Here is a 23,124-nt window from a genome sequence, read left to right as displayed (position 1 = left end):
CTCTTTGAGCTCTGAGGTCTGCCATCTTTCAGCAGAATTAACAGATGATTCTTTAATTAGAGCAGGGCTGAAACAGTGTGAGTCCAAACTAACAGCCTTTTAATTACCACTCAAAAACACATAGCACTGAACTTTGCGAGAGTGGGTGTTGGTATATTGTATATCTCCTGGAAATCTGGCAAAACTGGGTATAAAGTTAGATTGAGAATTTCTTCAACTAAGGCACTAAAACTAACAGATAGTGTCTCCAGCATTGCTGGCTGCACATCAGGTAACACAAGTTCGAGTCACCCATCTCTCTCCCAATTTGATATCTGTTCCCTCTACATAAATAGCAAAAATAAATGTAAAAATTGGCTTAGTTCATTTTGGCCACATTTCAAATTCCTTTTATTCTTCCAGAACCAGACTAATCTATATTAAAACCATTAATAAAAAAAATTTAATAAATAAATATACGTAAATAATAAATATGACAACATTAAAAAAAAAAAACCTTGCATATTTTTTTAATAATGTAAATTATTTGGATAATTTAATAAATTATAACTTTGCCTCAGTTTTTGATTATTTCAATTAATTATTTCAATCAGTGTTTGATAATCAACAAAACATGTGAAGATCATGCTTCAGATAAAAACTAACTTGTGAATGTTTTTTTTTCTGTCATTCAAATCAAGCTGTAATTTTACATTTTTTTTTACATACATAAATGCAGGCTATGAAATTACATTAGCAAGAGCAATGAGACAATTGAATTGAATTGAACTGAATTTAATAAAATAAAATTAAATAAAATTAAATAGTTCCATCACTGTCATTTCCACAGTACATAATTTGGGATGGAAATGACACTTTGACAAAGTTTTTTATTTTTTATTTTTTTTTTTTTTTCAATGTTCATGTTATCTCTGAAAATTACAACATTTATTATTGAAAAGGCCCATAGTTAAACATTTTTTTTATTTTTTTGTTAACAAAAAATAATGTTTCTTAGTGAGTAAAAGAAAAGGGGACATGGAAAGAGAGAGTTACAGCATATCTCAAATCTGATGCACTTTCATGGATGTTTTCCTTCCTTGGCAAGCTCTCGGGGACTGATAACAAACTCAGAGATACACACACTCACACCTCACCAGACAACACTGTGAGACCACGAAGACTCCCAGTCAGCCAAGACGTCTAGATCCAAAACAGTGCTGAATAATTGAAGGGCTACACATGGCAAGGCTTAGGCTTTTCTGTGGACAACAGTAGAGCGTTTCAGAAATCAGCACATGAGGAATGATAAGTTAGAAAACACGGTAGTGGCAGTGACTTAAACAGCAGTTTAATAAAAGTAAAAGCTGAGTGTGTGTGGGTGCAATGTCTAAACATGTCTACATACAATAACTGATATATAAATATAATGGTGTATGTGTGAGCACACACTGTGTGCATATCTGTAAGCACATATGTTTAAGTTCTAGCCCTAGACTGTCATACACAACATAGATAAACAGCCACGAAACTATTAAGGGTAAAAGGGTTTTCAGCAGACAGCCAGTAGCTCTGCATTTCGTGCCAGAGTAAATGGGAATTGCATTTTGAAAAAATTGCAGCATAAAAATAGCATGTAATTATCCACAGCTACCAGACACTATCAACACATAAAACAATTACAAATTAAACCACCAAACTTTAAATGACACATTTTGTGAGTGTATTTGCCTGGCAGTAGTGCATTGTAGGTATGTATCTTGGCTGATACCAACAGGCCGAATGTATTCTGTATTAAAATGAAACATTTATGGCAAGCTGCACACACACAGAGACTCAAACAAGCACAAAGTGCCTCTGAATGCTGAGAATACCAAATTTACCACAAAAAAGAATGTCATGGAAATGGAAATCTGTCATGTAATGTATCAGTCACACTTCAAAACACAGATTCACAAGCACACACATTTACATACACATTCAGACGGCACGATGACAAAGACTGGACGTATTTCAAACTGGCAATGGATGTATAGCCTGAATCTATTTACAGTGAGAAAAAGAGCACAATATGCTTAACCATTTGGGGGGGGGGGGATCACATTTCCACTGTTCAAACTATTTAGTTTTAGATTTTTTCAGTTGTGAAGGGTATGGAAGATCACTTTTTTGTGTTTTCATATAGAGAGCTTAGAAATGTAAGCTTGATATATAAGAATCTGTGTGTGAGTGTTTGTGTACAAAGCCACATATGCATTGGATGTGCCCATGTGTTAGCTGAAATATAAGACCATCTGGTGATCACAAGACGCAACCTCTCTGATCTGACGCCTACAGACTCGAGCCACAGAACAATGTGTCAAGAAATCATAATTTTTCACACCCCGGCTTTGAAAATAAATAATGGTGGCACTAACAGTACAAATTCCTCACAGAGCTGGAGTTGACACACATAAAGCTCAAAATAGTTGAATTACCAAAGGACCAAAAGCACACAAACCAGAGCTTGTTCAGTGTCAAAACAGCAGCCACAACAAAACTACCAAAACATTATACTGCAACAAAATAATTAGCAATTATGTCTTAAATATAACATGTCTTGCACACTGCCAAAGATACTGTGTTAATTTGAAAGTTACTCTGGTTTCCTAGCAACAAAAAAGATATTGCAGGATAGTTCAGGCAGTTATTATTTAATGAATTATATATAATATAATAATTACAACAATAATAATTTAAACTATAAAATATAATACATAAAATATATTAAATCAATGTTATTTTTATAGTATAAAGTATGATTATTATATCATTATGTTCTTTTAAAATGACTATTACTGACAAATGACATATATATATATATATATATATATATATATATAAATAAAATGACTTATTAAGATTATTAAACTATTACTAGCCCAATCCAGAGTCAGAAAACAATAAAAGGATTGAACATGAGTGACACTGTCAGATGAACAACTGATTGAAAGAAAAGATGATGTTACGAAAAGCATAACTACATATACAAGCTTATATGCAAAAGCATATCTAAGAGCTTGACCACATGCTTGTCAATTTTGACGAAACAGAATGCATCTCTAAGCACACACACATGCAGAAGAGCATGTAAGAAACAGGCATCTTTGAAGAAGACTGCGCTGTCACTTACTCATTTGAACCGACAAGGACGATGGTTAGTCCGCTTTGGAAGAGGACAGGTTGAAGGAATCCAGTGTAAAGTCATTATTCCAGTGGTGTCCGGCAGCACTCATGGGTTTCTCTGTATGTGTGTGTGTGTGTATGAGCGTGCATTAGAGTGTTATACTCATGTGAGGACACTGCGATGCGTGAACATGTGAAGAGGGCAGAATGTGACACCAGCAGGATGAGCAGCCAATCAGAGCGTGCGTTCAGACAAACAGGGCACTCTGTGACTTTCTCTCATCCCTTACCCCTCTCTCACCTACTTTTCCTCCCTTATTTCCTTTCTTGCTTTAGGGGAGAAGAGGAGAGGGTGATAATGGGAGACTGTCCGTCATGATAGTGGATGACCCAGATTCAGAACAAGAGAGGGAGAAAGGAAGAAGAAGCTGGATGGAGTGAAAGAGAGAAAGTATGAAGAGCAGAGAAAGAGAGGAAGAAGTGGGGAAGGTAGCGTGGCCATGGTGATTTGATTAGACCGGCTGATCATGAAGCAGAAGAGATGAGAGATCCTCATCGGAAAGAGGAAAGAGGAAAGAGGGAGAGAGAAAGAGGGGAGAGGGACAGAGTGAGAAAGAGTGTGTGGAAAGGAGGAGGAGCAGGAGGAGATCTGCAGAAACACACAGCGCCTCACTGTGGTAAGCATGCATGATACATACATGCACACACACACACATATACATATATACTTTTTGTTGATTAAAAAAATATTTTATATACATACATAAATTTGATTAAATGTTATTTATTTTCTGTGTAGATTTTGTGTAAACAAAACTATGGTGTACAAAATGAAACATACATATACACATTTAATTTTATTGATTATTATTTAATTTATTTATGTTATTGATTGTTTATCAATTACTAAATGTTGTTGATTTAAAAAAAATACTGGGCATTTTATGCGTCAACAACACATTTACACAAACATACATGATTGCTGTGACTTATTCTGAATGCTTTTTGCAGTGAAGGAACACTTTAAAATGGACATTTGCCTCAAAAGTCATTTATCAGAAAGCCTCAGTCAGCAGAGACCAAGACTGACCTCTTCCAACACACTTAAGCTTCAACACTGATGTAAAAATGTAAATGTCTAAGAGATGAAGGGAATGAGGAAGCAGCGAGACGTGCTGCGCATGGCTGCACAACGTTAAACAGAAGCAATGCAGCTCATCCACACCATACTGTAAGACTTACATTAATCACATGCTCTCAGAACAGTATCACTGCAACCAACACAATCTGTACCATTTTAGACAGCAACAATGAATAATATGAAATAAAAACAAGCATTTATGGTAACAGAGGAGTCAGCATTATTGTCAGGACAGCACCAGGTTGGCACAGTTTATCAGCACCATGGACAGCCCCAGTGCACCTCTCAATGCAAAAAGCAGCATTTTCAACAACACTTAAGATGTGCACGAACAAAGATCTTAAAGAGCAGCTCCACGTAGAGGTAGACAAATGTTAGAGGCAATTTGAATACACAATGCAATTATCATAGGGCCGAGTATTCTGTCATGGGCCTTGTACAAGGATCAAGTGAAGATGTAAATCTTTTAGAGAGGGGAATGAATAAAAAACGGAGATTCAGATGGGAAAGTCACAGTATGTATGATGTAAAGATCGAATGATTGCACTCTCAGTGGGACAGAAAGAGAACAATCTTTCTCAAGAGCCGCCCATCACTTGCCCTTGAACTCACAGCATCGTTTGTTCTCTTTCCTCAAGTATTTAAAAAAAAATAATAATTAAAGGGAGGCATATCATCTAAATCAGAATTTTCCTTGCGCTTTTGAATTAAAACAGCCTGATGTACTAGTACACCAAATATTACAAACCCTCGTCTTTATCATTTGTGAAAATGAAAATACACAAAATGTGTCATTCAACCATCTTTGTTCCCAAAAAGATTTTCAGTCTGACTAAAAAGTTGTGCAGTACATATCAGTCACAAATCACAACTGAGATCATTTCTGTATAGATTTAAATAAAAAGTTCACCCAAAAAAGAAAATTCTGTCATCATTTACTTAACCTTATGATGTTCCAAGCCTGAAATGTCAGAAAGAAAAAATAAATCTGCCTTATTTTTTTGTCCATACAATCAAAGTCAAGGGGGTCCAATGTTGTCTTGACAACAAAAAATGTATTTAATTGTGTGCTCTGCTTTTGTGTTCCACAGAAGAAAGAAACAGTATACAGGTTTGGAACGACATGAGGGTCAGTAAATGATGACAGAACTTTCAATTTTAGGTGAACTATGCCTTTTTAAGTATAGTAGCAAACACAACCTGCCTAATTGAGAGGGAAGTTGGAAAAAGGCCATGTTAAACTACATTATGACTCTTTTAGAGAACTGAGAGGACAAAAACTATAAGTGAACATCTAAAAAAGTAATTATGCACCCTACAAGGTTTTAAAAATGGATTTCCAGGTTGTTCTCTTCCACTCATTCTCTCTTCTTCTCTCCCTCTCTTTTTAGTAGGTGGTATCTTTATATTGAGAAAGACCCCGTCACCCTCTCTGTCTCTACAGTGCTTATCTCTATCACACATACTTCTGCCTTCTCCTCCCTCCTCCCCTCTCTCTCCTCGCCTAAACTAGATATCGCTGCTTTCATTTTCTCTCTCCTCCTTTGCTTTGTTTTTTGTTCACTTTGGGGACAAAGAATAAGTAATCTCTGCATCTTTTCAATCTGTCACTCAGCCGGAGAATGGCAGAGAAGCGGAAAAGAGGAAGAGAAAAAAACAAAACTGAGGAGAAAAGATGGATGGGGTCTTTTGATTTTAGAGTGCTTGTTAATTTTCCCCAGCTGTCGTTTACAAAGAACAGCGCATGCACGGCTATAGATAGACGCTGAACAGTTTAGCGCTATTGCAACCTTCATGACTCATTATGCTGAAAAGAGTTCGTGGAAAGTTGATCAATCTTTTTCGACCTTGAAACCTTTCATCTGACATAAGCAATTTATAGCTTGATTTTAATGTGATAAAATAGACCAGGTTTGCTGTCTGATGTCTTTAAGATAAACAAACAACAACCATAGCAATAGCCAATCTTAACACAATATACACACAATAATCATATTAAGAGTGAGTTAAAGAAGGACAGAATAAATATCAGACCGAGTGTGCAAATAAAGTCTTATGTGCTGCACAGTCTCGATTTAGATTCAGATTTAGATGGCGAAATAGATTAAACCACAATCATATAATAATACATTTTAGTAACACTTTACAATAAGGTGTCATTTGCTAACATGAGTTAATGTATTATCTTACATGAACAAACAATGAACAATACATTCATTACACTATTTTTTAATCTTTGTTAAATTTAATGAAAATAAAGTCATTGATTGTTCGTTCATGTTAGTTCACAGTGCATTAACTCATGTTAACAAATACAACTTGTGATTTTAATAATGCATTAGTAAATGCTGAAATTAACATGAACTAAGAATAATAAATGCTGCAGAAGTATTGTTCATTATTAGTTCATGTTAACAAATGTAGTTAACTAATGTTAACTAATGAACCTTATTGTAAAGTGTTACCTACATTTTATATATAATAAAATTGACGCATAAATAAAAAAGTATTTAAATGATGCAGGTGTCAGTGTACACTGTTATATAAACAACAATAGTTTGCAGAGACTGTCACATCACTGTTAAATATTTTTTTTATTGTGTTATATTATAATAAAACAATATTATATACTGCTAATCTACTTCTTCTTCTTATTATTATTATTATTATTATTATTAATAATAATAATATTATTATTATTATTATTATAGAAGTTGTGTAAAAATTGACTAATCAGATTGGAGCTTGCCAGATCAAGAAACTGAATTTAACTGATATTAAACTAAGTTTTGCAGTATGCATCTGATTATGGTTCGTGGATGTGTCGTCTGAGCCTGCAAATTAACCCTAGCCCCTAAAATCTATTTAATTTAACATAACGTAACACATTACCATACACTGAATCACTTAGTTTTGAGAAACTTAAAAAAATTACATTAAATCCACACCTGATTAGCTTGTGACAATCCTTATCAGCTTCCCTCCATTCATACAAAACACAAACGTCCCAGGGAAGAGAATTTAGGTGGAGGAACATTAGCTAAGCCTTCCTGTGCTCACTAATGCTCTCTGAAAGTCATGACCAGTCTGTTTCCTGCCACTGATTGCTGCGTGTGACTCATTCCTCACAATCTGGATAGACCGCAGAGCACATGAGAGGAATATAACACCAATCAGTTGAAAAAGTTAGCTTAAACCACTTCAAATCATGGGATCCGACGAGGCCTCCAACAATGCTTGGTTATTTTTAATGCGTAATGAATGTATTTACAATATGCCGCAGTGGCTGTCAAGTAAACTGCCTACTTCACAACAGCTGGCACAATGAGAAAAGTTCACAGTACAGTTCAGAAAAACATGAGTTTACAGAGTGAATACATTTTAAAGCTTACAGTGCATGACCCCTGGCTACATATTATAAATCTCATTGTAAACAGACCAACAGAAACCACTTTTACATATGCAAAGACTGTGGCTATCCGAATGATCTATCTCAATATGAATAGTGGATTGCTTCATGGTTTCCCATGGTAGTTTGGCTCTGGCATTCTCTTCTGATGTGCTGCACTAATTGGCCTGTGCTGTCAAAGGCCACAGAGCATAATATGAAAGAAGAAAGTATCGGCATCAAAAGACATCAGCCGGAGCACCTATTGTGAGAAAACTTCTCTGTCTCTCCTCACTGTCACATTCATTCCATCATTCCTCACTGCTGCACAGATTTAATTTCCTCTTGACTACTCATTCTTAAAATAAAGCACCTTATGCCGGGTTCACACGGATCGGTGTTCTTGTCACACTGCACGACTGTCTGGGGTACAATCTAGTTGCTGTTGTGTGCAAACTACACGACGGATCGGCGACAGGGGGTCACACATTACACAACTTCTCCATAGGAAGAATTGCTGACAACTCCGTCTGGTCTACAAACTACGCTTTACAAACAAACATGTCAGAATTGATACCAGAAATAATGTTAAGATCATGCGAGAGACAGGCATTCGCACGCAAGAATGGATTTATTCCTGTCAAAACAAGTAGCCAGCTAAAAGCTTGCAATCCAAGCTGTTTGTACACTGGTTTGCAGTGAAAAATAAAAAATAATATGAAGAAGAAAAGCTTGCTGATGTTCTGTTGCATGTCTATTATGACTCCTCCCACTGAACTTCCCCTTGCCCTGTATCATGCTTTTTCATTGGCAGTAGGTCATCGCCGATGCCATTTCCGGTCAAAACACATATCACACTGCAGGACTGTGAGCCGCAGAGATGTCCAGATATTTAGCATGCCAAATATCTCATGGGCATCAGCACTTCTCTCAGATCACGTCTTTGATAAGACACATTGTGCGATTGTCACTCATGTCTACAAACAAGGTTTGTCTCCACTGTTGGGCATTTGTTGGCGATTTCCACAAAACTGTCGGCGAGTGAAAATCAGGGCTAAAATCATGCAGTGTGAACCCGAAATTAGATCCAACAAATAACCATTTGTACTATTCAAGATTAGGTTGACTCCATAGTTTTATAGAGAAGTTACTGTTTTATTATTATATATTTATTACAGTTTCTTCAAATTGGTTTCTGTTTTTTTAGCACAAACAAAGTGGGGAGACTGAGACCGAAAATTTCAAAATATTTTTTTCTTTTAAAACCTGGTAAAAATAAATAAATAAATAAAGAAAGAAAAACAGTATGAAAAGTAGTAGGAATATGATATATATTCATATAAATATATATAAATATTGTATATATACTTTATATATACAGTGCTGCTTGAAAATTTGTGAATCCTTTAAAATTTTCTATATTTCTGCATAAATATGACCCAAAACATAATTAGATTTTCACACAAATCCTAAAAGTAGACAAAGAGAATCCATTCAAACGAAGGAACCAAAAATATATACTTTGTCATATATTTATTGAGAAAAATGATCCAGTGTTAAATATTTGTGTGTGGCAAAAGTATGTGAATCTTTGCTTTAAGTGTCTGGTGTTGACCCCCTTTTGCAGCAATAACTGCAAGTAACGTTTCTTGTAAGTGTTGATCAGTCCTGCACAACGGCTTGTAGGAATTTGGCCCATTCCTCAGTACAGAACCACTTCAACTCTATGATGTCGGTAGGTTTCCTCCTATAAACTGCTTGCTTCAAGTCCTTCTGCAAATTTTCAATTGGATTAAGGTCCGGAATTCGACTCAGTCATTCCAAAACATTAACTTTGTTCTTCTTTAACCATTCTTTAGTAGGAAGACTTGTGTGCTTGGGTCGTTGTCTTCCTGCATGACCCGCTTTCTCTTGACAATGTCCTGACATTTTCCTTTAGAATTTGCTGGTATAACTCAGAATTCATTGTTCCAACAATGATGTTATGTTGTTATTGAGTTGTTGGAGAGATGTAGTGACATTTTATTTTACTAACACCACCATGTTTCACAGATGGGATAAGGTTATTATACTGGAATGCATTGTTTTCTTTCTCCAAACATAACTCTGCTCATTTAAACCAAAATGTTCTATTTTGGTCTCATTCATCCTCAAAACATTTTTCCAGTATTCCTCTGGCCTGTCCACATGATCTTTAGCAAACTGCAGATGGACAGCAATGTTCTTATTGGAGAGCAGTGGCTTACTTCTTGCGACTCTGCCATGGACACCATGGTTATTCGGTGTTCTCCTGATGATGGGCTCATAAACATTAACATTAGCCAATGTGAGAAAGGCCTTTAGTTGCTTAGAAGTTAGCCTGCAGTCCTTTCAAACCTAGTGGGCTTTTACACGTCTTGCTTTTAGAGTGATCTTTATTGGTGGACCACTCCTGGGGAGGGTAACAGTGGTCTTGAATTTCCTCCATTTGTACACAGTCTGTCTGATTGTGGTTTTGTGGAGTCTAAACTCTTTAGAGATGGCTTTGAAACCTTTTCTAGCCTGATGAGCAACAGCGAGGTCCTCAGAGATCTCATTTGTTCGTGCCATGATACACTTCCACAAACATGACAAACTTTGACAGATCCCTGTTCTTTAGATAAAACAGGGCACACACTGACACCTGATTAAAAACACCTCTGAACAGATGGACTCTCAATTCACCTTCAAATTAACAGCTAATCCTAGAGATTCACATACTTTTGCCGCTCACAGATATGTAATATTGGATCATTTCCTGAGTAAATAAATGACAAAGTATATATTTTCATCTCATTTGTTTGATTGGGTTCTCTTTGTCAACTTTCAGGACTTGCATGAAAATCTGATAATTTTTTTCTATGCAGAAATACAAACAATTATAAAGGGTTCACAAACTTTCAAGCAGCACTGTGTATATATATATATATATATATATATATATATATATATATATATATATATATATATATATATATATATATATATATATGCATGAATCCCACAATTACATTCATAATATCCTTCTTAAACTCCAGCTCAAAGCATCAACATTTGTATCAAATATGGAAGCTGCACCACACACACGGAAAATGCCATAGAGCACAACATTTATCCCAGGCCTGCTAATGATGTGTGCAAACAATTAAGAAAAAGACAAAAGCTTTTCGATTCTTTGTCTCGCAATCCAAACACAATACAATCTAATCTGCACAGCAGACAGAGGGAATAAAGCTGCTGTCTGCATTAAAGTTCCTCTGTGGTTTAAAACAGTATTTCACATTCCAGCACAAACCAAGAAGTAAAACCTCCAGCCACTTCTAAAAGCACTTGGACCCGATCCAGAAACAACCTGGTCAAAACTTACTGCATGGAAGTATGGAGTCCGGTGAATAAAAGCCCTCCCCGTCCAGCCCAAACAGCAGGTAGTCTTCCTGCAGCATTACTATCAGCCCAAAAAGTGTTGGATGTGATGTGATGCTACAGCCCACTACTGTTCAAATGCATATTTAATGTACCATCCCCCCATGTGCGTGTGCATACATATGTGACCACACATAGGAAATGCTTTACATAATGGTACACACACACACACACACACACACACACACACACACACACACACACACACATACACATACACATACACATACACATACACACACACACACACACACACTTTAAGCACTTACATCTGTACTGTACAGCATCGCTATTCTGAACAGAAACATGCACCAGAGGGCACAGAAGCACTTAAGATAAAACCCCTTCATTTTTTTTCTAGATGGGGAGGAAATTTTTGATCTCTTTGAGCTTTGGGCGCGCGCGGCCGTGCACTTCTTCCACCGCTGCCGCGCAGAAGAAATAATGTGCCGCGCACACGCATAAATGAGTTGGGGAAAGCTATTTGCAAAAGCGAATGAATTGCAATGCTCGGGTAAACCGCTATAGAGTTGATATCACGATAGAGTTAGAACCGGTGAATGCGGTTTACAGTTTCATAGAAAGGGAATGATGTGCGCCAAATGAGTCGCTGTTGAAACCGAATATTTTAATGGTTGCGTAGCCTACGAAATAGCTCAACTCGAGAGCCGACGCAAACGCAATGACATGTGAAATAAAACGTCATCATGTATTAAAGAAGAGTGGCTTGATTAAGTGCTGGAAACAGCGGATGATGGGCACAGAACGGTAACAAAACTCAGAGACATTTACAGTCACACAGGTGTAGTGTGCAAACTGTACATCATAGGGATGTTTAGATAGCTATAGAAGAATTGACGTTCACGTTTTTTGTTTTTTTTATATTTAACTTACAGATCTCAGTTTAAATGCTTCAGTTTCTATTCTATTCTATTCTATTCTATCAGTTTAAATGCTTCAGTTTGTTTTGATATTATATTATGTTAGGCCTATATTATTAACCTAATAAATAACTGACCTTGTTTTTTAATGAAGTCTCTGCTAATCAAGGATGTATTTATTTTATCGAAAATACAGAAGAAAAAACAGTAATATTGTGAAACATTATTGCAATTTCTAATATTGGTTTCCTGTTTTAATATACTTTAAAATAGAATTTATTCCCGTGGAGCAAAGCTGAATTTTCAGCATCATTACTCCAGCCTTCAGTGTCATATTATCCTTCAGAAATCATTCTAATATGCTAATTTATTATCAGTGATGAATCTGTTGTGCTGCTTAATATTTTTACTTTTTTTTTTTTTTTTGGAACGTTTTTACTTTTTTCTTTGATTCTTAGATTAATAAAAAAGTTTAAAAAGAACAGCATTTATTCAAAATAGAAATCTTTTCTAAAAATATGTCTTTATTATCACTTTTTTAATCCATTTAACACATTCTTGCTGAATAAAAGTATTAATTTCTTTCTAAAAAGAAAAAAAAAATATTGACCACAAACCTTTTAGTAGTGTATATTGTAACACAAACATTTCTATTTTTGAATAAACACTGTCCTTTTTAACTTTTTTATTTATCAAAGAATCCCGAAAAAAATATCACAAGTCCCAAAAAATATTATGCAGCACAACTGTTTTCCAACATTGATTATAAATCAGCATATTAGAATGATTTGTGAAGGATCATGTGACACCGAAGACTGGAGAAATGATGCTGAAAATTGCTTTGCTTCATAGGTATAGATTTTTTTTTAAAGTTAATTAATATAGAAAACGTTTATTTTAAATTGCAATAATATTTCACAATATTATTTTGTGAAATAATATTCAATATTTTTATCAAATAGATACAGGCCTTGATGAGCATAAGAAACTTATTTAATAAACATTATTGATCCCAAACTTTTGAATGGCAGTGTATTATACTGTATATATATATATATATATATATATATATATATTGATCCCAATAATATAATATAATATAAAGTTTTCTCAGGTAATCTAAAATGTACATCATTTAGTCACGGGTCAAATTAAATACAAATAGCACATTAAAGTTAAAAGTTACACACTTTTTTTTGTGCGCGCTGTACATGTCTCGTATAAAGAATGTTTTTGCACAGGTGGCCGAAATGTCCGCCCAATAGAGAAAAGTTTTGCTCAGCAAGAAAAAAAATTAGAGAGAACATTGGAGGAAAGGATGATAATTGGAAAGAAATGAACAAAGTGATGCTAAATGCATCACAATATAAATACTGTATTTGTATTTATATTTAAACCCAATAACTGTACGAAGATACACATTTTAAGGATAATACATGCAAAAAAAATCTTTGCATACCAACCAACCTGCAGTAAAAATGTGCTAAAGGTTGATCCTTGATTTTAAATGACAGAATTAACCTCTTTTCAACCCCACAGACAATACTGAAAACACATCAACAAAAAACAGCAGCAAAAAGCCAGTCATCATCAGTCGCTCAGTAAACACATCTCAATCCTGCTCTCTTTATCTTCTTTCTCTTCTCTTCCGCTCTCTGCCAAATTACCTCCTTTCTGCTGCCTCCGATTAAAGTGATTATAAGACTGTGGTGTGAAGCGTATGTGTGTGCAGAGAAAAGAGGAATAACATGCTGATTATAGCTAATTGAAAGCATGCATGTGGCTGAAGTCGTCAGTGCCTTGAAATGATGCATCAGAATTTGTCCAGTTATCATTTCTGTATGTTTACATACTTGCATTAATGTACATGCATAAACTTATATGGCAACATAATGACATTAGAAGCATATCCTTAATGTGATATGAATCTGAAGGAAACAAAATTTTTATTGGAAATTAATGTTCGCAGTGTCTTCATTTCATCCATTGGGACTTGATTAGATCGGGAAACATTAGGCAGCCCATTAGGCTATGAATTTATTTGTTAGCATTTTTGTTCACCATTTTTAAAGGCATGGAAATTTATTACATATGTACAGTATATAGTAAGTTATAAATTATACAAAAAAATTATACAGTTTTTACTTCACAGTAACATGTATTATGAAAGTAAACATGATTTCATGTTGTCTTTTTAAAGGTAATTTTTTCATTGTTTAAATTACAAGGATGTTCTGACATAAAATTTCCAATAATAAAAAAGCCAATAATTATAGCAAATAGTCAATAAATGGCAGATTCTAAAATTCTATATTATTTTGTCTAAATAAATGATAAAAATCTTTTAAATGTTACAAGTGAATTTAACATTTAATTTATATTGTACAGTATGAAAAATTTATATTTATTTTGGGATTTGGTAATACTAATTTTAACAGCATTATTAAATTATTTTTTTAAGATTAACTTTATATGAGTGTTAGATGATAACAAAAATAATCTAAATATAAAAATAGTGTAAATGAGAATGCACAATTAAATATCTTAAAGTATCAATAATCTATAAAATAAATAATATTAGATTTATTGATATGCCACAGATATATTGTGCATCCCCAAAATACAGTCGAGCCAAAATTTATTCAGACACCTTCAACATTTCACACATTATCACAATTTATTCGCTATAGAAAATGGTAATAAAATATGACAAGAACTCAGAGTTAAACTGTGTCAGAACAAATTCATCTTGATAATGTCAGATAACACTTAAGCAAAACATGGTCAGGTCATAGTGTCTGAATCATTTTTCGGTTTTACTGGTAGTCCATTGAATGAAAAATTTTGGGGTACAATATGTCACAGTTTACTTTATTTTGCTATCCTAACTTAACCTAACATAAATTATCTATAGTGTCGTGCACCCATTAGTAAAATAATAATAAACATTATATCTGGTGTCTGAATAATTTTTGGTTTGACTGTACCTTATATTCAAGCTAAAAATGCAGAGACAACTCACTAAAAAGCGTTGACAAGCCAAGAAAACATTGCAATAAAAACACTGTCATTATATCTGCACATCTGTTTAGTGATGCTAGTGGCACAGAAAATTAAAATCTTTAAACACTCTCAGCAGCTTCACAGGTGTAAAACATGTAAAGCAATGATAACTTTACAAAACACATTCACAGCATAGAAATGGCAGGCCTTGTTCACTAGAGCACCGTGTACGCTGAAGGTCGAGTTGACGGAGCATAGCTCACAGCCATGTAGAGAACAGCAGGATCTGTGGCTCAGGGCTCTATGTTGAAAAGTGGGCGGACATTGGCTGTCAGTAGCCTTTATGCACACTGAACAAAAGATGGAAGGAATAATCCAGAGGGAGAGAGGAAAGAGAGATCGCAATATCACAGCAATTCACGTGTCAAACAGAGAGAAGGAAAGGAAGGATAAGAGAGAAAGAGAGCCAAATCTATACTGTTTAATATGCAATGCATTTAAAAGTCAGATCATGCAGGACAAGAGGAGCAGGATGAGTGGGGAGGAGAGGAAATTTTAGACACAACTAGGTACAGTGGTATTGGTGTCCTTGTTTGTTTCGAGGAACTCGTTCTCATTCTCCATATCAGTTACACATACACACACACACTGGGCACTGTGAATACCACTGCCTCAATTAGATCTTGCATTATTCAAAGAGCATTAAACCTCAACAGCATAATGCAATTGTTTGGTAACGTTTACAGTGAGGTTTACGTTAGTGTTCAGACGATGTTTAGGTTTAGTGCAGAGACGTTTACGTTAGTGTTCAGAATATGTTTAGCTTTAGTGCAGTGACGTTTACGTTAGTGTTCAGAATATGTTTAGGTTTAGTGCAGTGACGTTTACGTTAGTGTTCAGAACATGTTTAGGTTTAGTGCAGTGACGTTTACATTAGCATTCAGAATATGTTTAGGTTTAGTGCAGTGACATTTACGTTAGTGTTCAGACGATGTTTAGGTTTAGTGCAGTGACGTTTACATTAGCGTTCTGAGTATGTTTAGGGCAGTGACGTTTATGTTAGTGTTCAGAATATGTTTAGGTTTAGTGCAGTGACGTTTACGTTAGTGTTCAGAATATGTTTAGGTTTAGTGCAGTGACGTTTATGTTAGTGTTCAGAATATGTTTAGGTTTAGTGCAGTGACGTTTACATTAGCGTTCTGAGTATGTTTTAATGCAGTGACGTTTATGTTAGTGTTCAGAATATGTTTAGGTTTAGTGCAGTGACATTTACGTTAGTGTTCAGACGATGTTTAGGTTTAGTGCAGTGACGTTTACGTTAGTGTTCAGATGATGTTTAGGTTTAGTGCAGTGACTTTATGTTAGCGTTCTGAATATGTTTAGTGCAGTGACGTTTATGTTAGTGTTCAGAATATGTTTAGGTTTAGTGCAGTGACTTTACATTAGTGTTCAGATGATGTTTAGGTTTAGTGCAGTGACATTTACGTTAGTGTTCAGACGATGTTTAGGTTTAGTGCAGTGACGTTTATGTTAGTGTTCAGAATATGTTTAGGTTTAGTGCAGTGACTATGTTAGCGTTCTGAATATGTTTAGTGCAGTGACATTTATGTTAGTGTTCAGAAAATGTTTAGGTTTAGTGCAGTGATGTTTACGTTAGTGTTCAGACGATGTTTAGGTTTAGTGCAGTGACATTTACGTTAGCGTTCTGAATATGTTTAGTGCAGTGACGTTTACGTTAGCGTTCAGAATATGTTTAGGTTTAGTGCAGTGACGTTTTACGTTAGTGTTCAGACGATGTTTAGGTTTAGTGCAGTGACGTTTACGTTAGTGTTCAGAATATGTTTAGGTTTAGTGCAGTGACGTTTACGTTAGTGTTCAGACGACGTTTAGGTTTAGTGCAGTGACATTTACGTTAGTGTTCAGACGATGTTTAGGTTTAGTGCAGTGACGTTTACATTAGCGTTCTGAATATGTTTAGTGCAGTGACGTTTACGTTAGTGTTCAGAATATGTTTAGGTTTAGTGCAGTGACGTTTACGTTAGTGTTCAGACGACGTTTAGGTTTAGTGCAGTGACGTTTACGTTAGTGTTCAGATGATGTTTAGGTTAAGTGCAGTGACGTTTATGTTAGCGTTCTGAATATGTTTAGGTTTAGTGCAGTGACTTTACATTAGTGTTCAGATGATGTTTAGGTTTAGTGCAGTGACGTTTACGTTAGTGTTCAGAATATGTTTAGGTTTAGTGCAGTGATGTTTACGTTAGTTTTCAGACGATGTTTAGGTTTAGTGCAGTGACGTTTACGTTAGCGTTCAGAATATGTTTAGGTTTAGTGCAGTGATGTTTACGTTAGTTTTCAGACAATGTTTAGGTTTAGTGCAGTGACATTTACGTTAGCGTTCTGAATATGTTTAGTGCAGTGACGTTTACGTTAGCGTTCAGAATATGTTTAGGTTTAGTGCAGTGATGTTTACGTTAGTTTTCAGACAATGTTTAGGTTTAGTGCAGTGATGCTTATGTTAGTTTTCAGATGATGTTTAGGTTTAGTGCAGTGACGTTTTATGTTAGTTTTCAGATGATGTTTAGGTTTAGTGCAGTGACGTTTTACGTTAGTGTTCAGAATATGTTTAGGTTTAGTGCAGTGAAGTTTACGTTAGCGTTCAGATTACGTTTAGGTTCAGTGCAGTGACATTTACGTTAGCGTTCAGACAATGTTTAGGTTTAGTGCAGTGATGTTTACTTTAGGGTTCAGAGTATGTTTAGGTTTAGTGCAGTGACGTTTACGATAGCATTCAGAATATGTTTAGGTTTAGTGCAGTGGCGGTTTCGTTAGCATTCAGACGATGTTTAGGTTTAGTGCAGTGACGTTTACGTTAGCGTTCAAACAATGTTTAGGTTTAGTGCAGTGGCAGTTTCGTTAGCATTCAGACAATGTTTAGGTTTAGTGCAGTGACGTTTATGGTTCAGTACAGTAATGTTTACATCGGCATTCAGATAAGATGATGTTCAGGTTCAGTGCAGTGGCATTTAAATTAGAGTTCAAAATGTGTTTATGTCCAGTACAGTGATGGTTATGTTAACAGACTGTGTTTAGGTTCAATGCAGGTCATGCATGCATGAATTAATCACAAGCTATTGTCATTATGGAGGGAACGTCTGTTTCGGGCTCAAACAATGTTTAGGCTAAGCATATTTGACATTTAATTGAGTGTTTATGCACTGTAACAGAGTTGTTGTTATTCATTGTTAGGTTGTGTAAAAAGCATATTTTTTTTGTAAGTTGACTCGATTAATCTTAAAAGCTCTTAATCAATTCCTATATGCATGACCTTCCTTTGTTTCTTCTACACTTCACTCTCATTGGTTTAGAAACCCCAAGCAGCAGCGGACATGGATTTTCCTTTAGCCATGATGCTTAATCGTGGTTGTTGAAATCTGCTGAAATGACTGTAGATGGAATCTCATAATCTGTGCACTTGTGAGTCCTTGTTTCTCAGTGGACAAACACACACATGCAGTACTCAATCTAATACACGTACTTTCACACTCTCTGGCATTTCATACCAACTGGTAGGAAAAGTATGTTTTTTTTATTAATATTAAAACACAGAAGCCCTCCCACGGGAAACACTCATGCCCTGCATCAGTAATTCCAGAGGTTCATGAATATTTGAAGATTCCATACCTGAGATGTGACAGGAACAAAGAATGTAAGAAAGAAATGCAACTGAGTGCACAAGAGAGATTTACAGCCTGAGAGAGAGAGAGAGAGAGAGAGAGAGAGAGAGAGAGTGAGAGTGTGTGTGTGTGTGTGTGTGTGTGTGTGTGAGAATGACAGAGAGAAAGAGAGTGAAAGAAATGCCACAGTTTTTGTCATCTAAGTGGATTTCTGAGTGACAAGAGCTGTGAACAGTTATTGATGGCATTCCAAGATGGCCAAAAAAAAAAAAAAGAGGAAGGCAACTCTTTGCAAAGTTCTAGAAAGTTCACTGAAACACACCCAGAGCATCTTGCCCAGGCAGATGCCAGCCAGTAAAAAAGACACCACTTTGATACCTGTCCAACTGTGATGACATCACATCCAGTCCACACAGCAGGGGGCAACAGATGGTTTGTGTCATCTGCTATCTACTACGGGTGCTTTCTAAAACATCTTCCGTCTTGCAAAAGATGTGGTGATGGAAGATGAAAAGATGAACACATAAAAGCGGGAATAAAAGTGAAGGAGGTTTCTTTCAAATGTCTCCATGACAACGGCATCTGTTTTCTAAATGACATCTGAGTTACAATTATTAATATAGGCCAAGGGCACCTGTGATTTTATGTGCAGTTTTGGACCAGATTATAATCTAGGATCTCAAAAAAATTGGGAGTTTCTGTCGTCAGGATAAGCATCATACAAGTTCATAAATAAATTGTCATTTGAAAGCGCTAAACTGAGTTACAAATGCCGTTGTTGATGTTTAATATGAAAACAAACATAATTTGGTTCTAACAGCTATTTTATCTTATTTAACCATAGTCATTATAGCTGCATTGTAACTGTCACATCCTGTGCACTTTATACACACAAACATCTGCATACAAACCACACCTGGCACTAATTAAACAAAAACGCTGAGGTATCAACTCATGTAGTGCATTTATTTTATTCAAATTTCTTTAGTACTGAAGTGATGCGTATTGACGGGTGGGTAAATTTCCCTCTCAACTTTCTGTTAAGCAATGTATTGTGTTCCCTCATTCCCTATGTGAATACCATTTGGACTGAACATAAATCCATAATGGAGCCACACCAGACAGTGAAACAAGAACTTTAGCTACAGTACTCAACAAATCAGGTCAAAATAAGATAAAAAAAAAGAGAAGAGTAAATAATAATAATAATAATAATAATAATAATAATAATAATAATAATAATAATAATATACTGCAATCACAGACAATCCCATCCAAACACTTGAGTCACCCAAAAAATGGCAGGTAATTTACTCTGTATTTTTTTCCAAGGTTGTGCAAGAAAAACACAGACGTGTTTGATATGAACAGAGCTAAAATATACACAAAGTACATATCTGAAACATGAATTTACCTGACTTCCGCTGGGAAAACTAGTCTAGTCCTAATTTGGTCTTACTCCTTGCATACTCACAAATACACACCACAAAGAAGGAAATACAATGAAATCGGAGAAGAAAATGGATGGACAATGCAATAACAACATTTAGAAGCCATCTGATGTAGCTTAATTTAATTGATTTGTGTTTGTGTGTGTGTGTGTTCTGCCATCAATCCGTTTTGCACTCCTTGTGATTTTGATCTTGATGAAGGTCAAACAACAGGCAGTTTAACTCATTCAAAGGCACGAAAGCAACTCATTCCCTATCCATCATTTCTCTTCACACCAGGCTGCCAGCTTTTCCTTTTTTGTTTCCACCTTTCTTCATCCTCACATTACAAATCCATAGAGAGCATAAGCCATTTAACGGCACATTACCATAATGCATCAGACGCTAAAGCCAAACATTAGCTCACTACCACTTGCTACAAATTTACATGTAACATTAAGCCACTACAAATGTGCATCACATTTTTTTTTTTTCAGTCATTCACAGCGCTGCACCCCTGCAGCTTTGCTTGTAAACAAAACCCTGGTGTTCTTATTACTGAGCTAAAAGACTTGGTAATTACAGACAACAAAATGACCTCACAAACAAACAGTGACACACACAGACACACATGCTTCACTTAAATGATTGAGCATGTCACAATGACACAAGACCATGAGCAGACAGAGTGGGTGGCAGACATGAAAAATTGAACATCTACACAAAAATATCTTATGGATTTGAACAAGCTTTTTAAAAAATATAGAGTAAACACTTTGTTTTGATAGTCCACTTTAGACATTCTATTAACTATATTGTGTTAAAACGACCAAATTTCAGAAACTTCCCTGGCTCAAATTTTTGATTTTGTTAATATTTTTCTTAAGAAAGACAAACATAAATAAACATAAACGAAGAAAGCCAAAATATTAAATGTCATGGATGTATATTTACTAAGTAATCCACTATTTTATAGAGGGGGTCAAAATACAATTTTTAAAAAATATATTTTTTTAAGGGGATAAAATTAAAGGGGGTAAAAATTACTTTAGAATGATGGTGGCATCATGTTATTTTTACACAGTGATTAGTAAGTCTATTAGTAAGATCTGTTGACTTAAGCAATAGGTTGCATTATATGCCAATGGTGACATTTCAAAAATCTGGAAAAAGCACTTTTTTAAACACAATTTGCATGCCTTTAAATGAAGAAGAAACATTTCTCAAAATCAAACTTTTAGCCAGTAACCTCTAGTTGAGTTGACACAGAATGAGCCTATAAACTTTGCAACTACATGTCATCCAGTCATTAGAGAATTAGTAGACTGTCTGCTTAATATCTGCTAACACTTCATTTGGATGGTCCCCAACAGACATTCTACTGATTATATCTAACTTTTCAAGTATGTCAACTTATTCTACTAACCCTAACCTAGCAGTCTACTAATAGTCTAAAGAGAGTTAGTTGACATGTAGATGCAAAGTTATTTATAGTTAGTAGAATATCTAAAGTGAATTATATAATCAAGTGTAACCAAAATCTAACATCTGAAAGTTCAATTCACTATATGTTGTATATTGTTGGGATAGAAAAGAGAAACACAATTTTTTTCTAATGAAAGAAAGTTTGAGGATTGTTAGTGAGGTGTCATGAGTGCATCACCTCAGCCCTACCCATAACCCCCTCTGCCCCCACACACCTTCCACATCATCTCGGCCTGCTTTGTATTCTGGTCGCGCTGCCGTGTGCTCTCTCTCTCTATCTCTCTTTCCAGCAGTGATGGCTGAAGAACAGAGGGAGGGAGACAAGTGTCAGAGGGAGACCAGCCGATTACCATTTCAGTGCAAACACACACTTTCACGGTTTCAAAGTGACACAACAAACTCGTGCACACATACTGTACATATATATGACATTTTTGTGCCCAAGGATCCTTAACCTTGTGCTGAAGGCCACTATTTAAACATTTACAGATTAGATGCAGCTGTGTGAATGTGTGTTTGAGAAAGAGTCAAGCAAATCCATGAGTGTTTAATTATGCAGCTGGTACTGGATGTTCCCTATCCTCTGTCACTCAATATTAAACATCATCTTGCAAACACACAGACTACATGAGTAACTTTGCTCTCTTCCTCATCTCTATACTATACTATGAACTCATACATGACAGACAACTTCATCTGTTGGCACTTCATGTTGCAGAGCTGATTTTGAATAAAACTACCTTTTTCCCCCCTTTTTGTTATATTAAGGTCACATAACTTTTTTAATATGCATTCATTATTTCCTATTTTTCAAATGCCTTTTATGTATATTATTGTTGTACTATCGCAAAACTCAATGTTCAATCTTACATGAAAACCCATCATAAAAATATTAAATAGTAACATTTTGAAACAATGATAATCTTAAGCATAGTGCAATAAATCCTTTCAGAAGCTTTTGTGTGACATTTGCGAAAAAGATTTATATAAACATTTACAAAAATGATCACAGCCCCTCTGTTGAGGACATATTAACCACAATCAAGGTGTAATTTTGCTTTTTATTGTAATTATGTATTATTATTATAGCATTAATCATTTAGTCAACTAAAATGTTTAAAATGTCATTTATATAACAGTCATTTCCACAACAGTATGCTGTTAAACACAAAAAATACACCATTCAAAAGTTTGGCGCAAAGTCTCTTATTCTCACCAAGGCTCTTACAGTAAAAACAGAACTACTGTGAAATATTATTGCAATTTAAATATATATATATATATATATATATATATATATATATATATAGGAGATTATATATATATATATATATATATACATATATATATATATATATATATACACATATATATATATATATATATATACACACATATATATATATATATATATATATATATATATATATATATTATATATATATATATATATATATATATATATTATATATATATACAACATATATATATATATATATACACATATTATTAATATATATATTTATTATTATTATTA

The 23,124-nt window shown here is 34.9% G+C and overlaps 1 protein-coding gene across 14 annotated transcripts in view; it reads right to left on the bottom strand.

The window, feature by feature from the left end:
* Positions 1 to 23,124, bottom strand: part of LOC109062925 (SRC kinase signaling inhibitor 1-like) — a 125,288-nt gene that overhangs the window by 76,611 nt on the left and 25,553 nt on the right. For 11 of the 14 annotated variants that reach the window (XM_042721979.1, XM_042722105.1, XM_042721999.1 and 8 more), the window contains exon 2: positions 21,803 to 21,886. The exons of 2 other annotated variants lie outside the window; for them this stretch is intronic. In XM_042721979.1, coding sequence (XP_042577913.1) covers positions 21,803 to 21,886 — 84 coding nt within the window. Of the gene's footprint in view, positions 1 to 3,151; positions 3,858 to 21,802; positions 21,887 to 23,124 lie in introns of those variants that run through there. One more of the 14 variants, XM_042722073.1, reaches the window with a different exon arrangement.

This window comes from Cyprinus carpio, chromosome A3 (genome assembly GCF_018340385.1).
Source record: "Cyprinus carpio isolate SPL01 chromosome A3, ASM1834038v1, whole genome shotgun sequence".
Lineage (NCBI taxonomy): Eukaryota > Metazoa > Chordata > Actinopteri > Cypriniformes > Cyprinidae > Cyprinus > Cyprinus carpio.
This window is presented reverse-complemented; position numbering and strand designations above follow the sequence as displayed.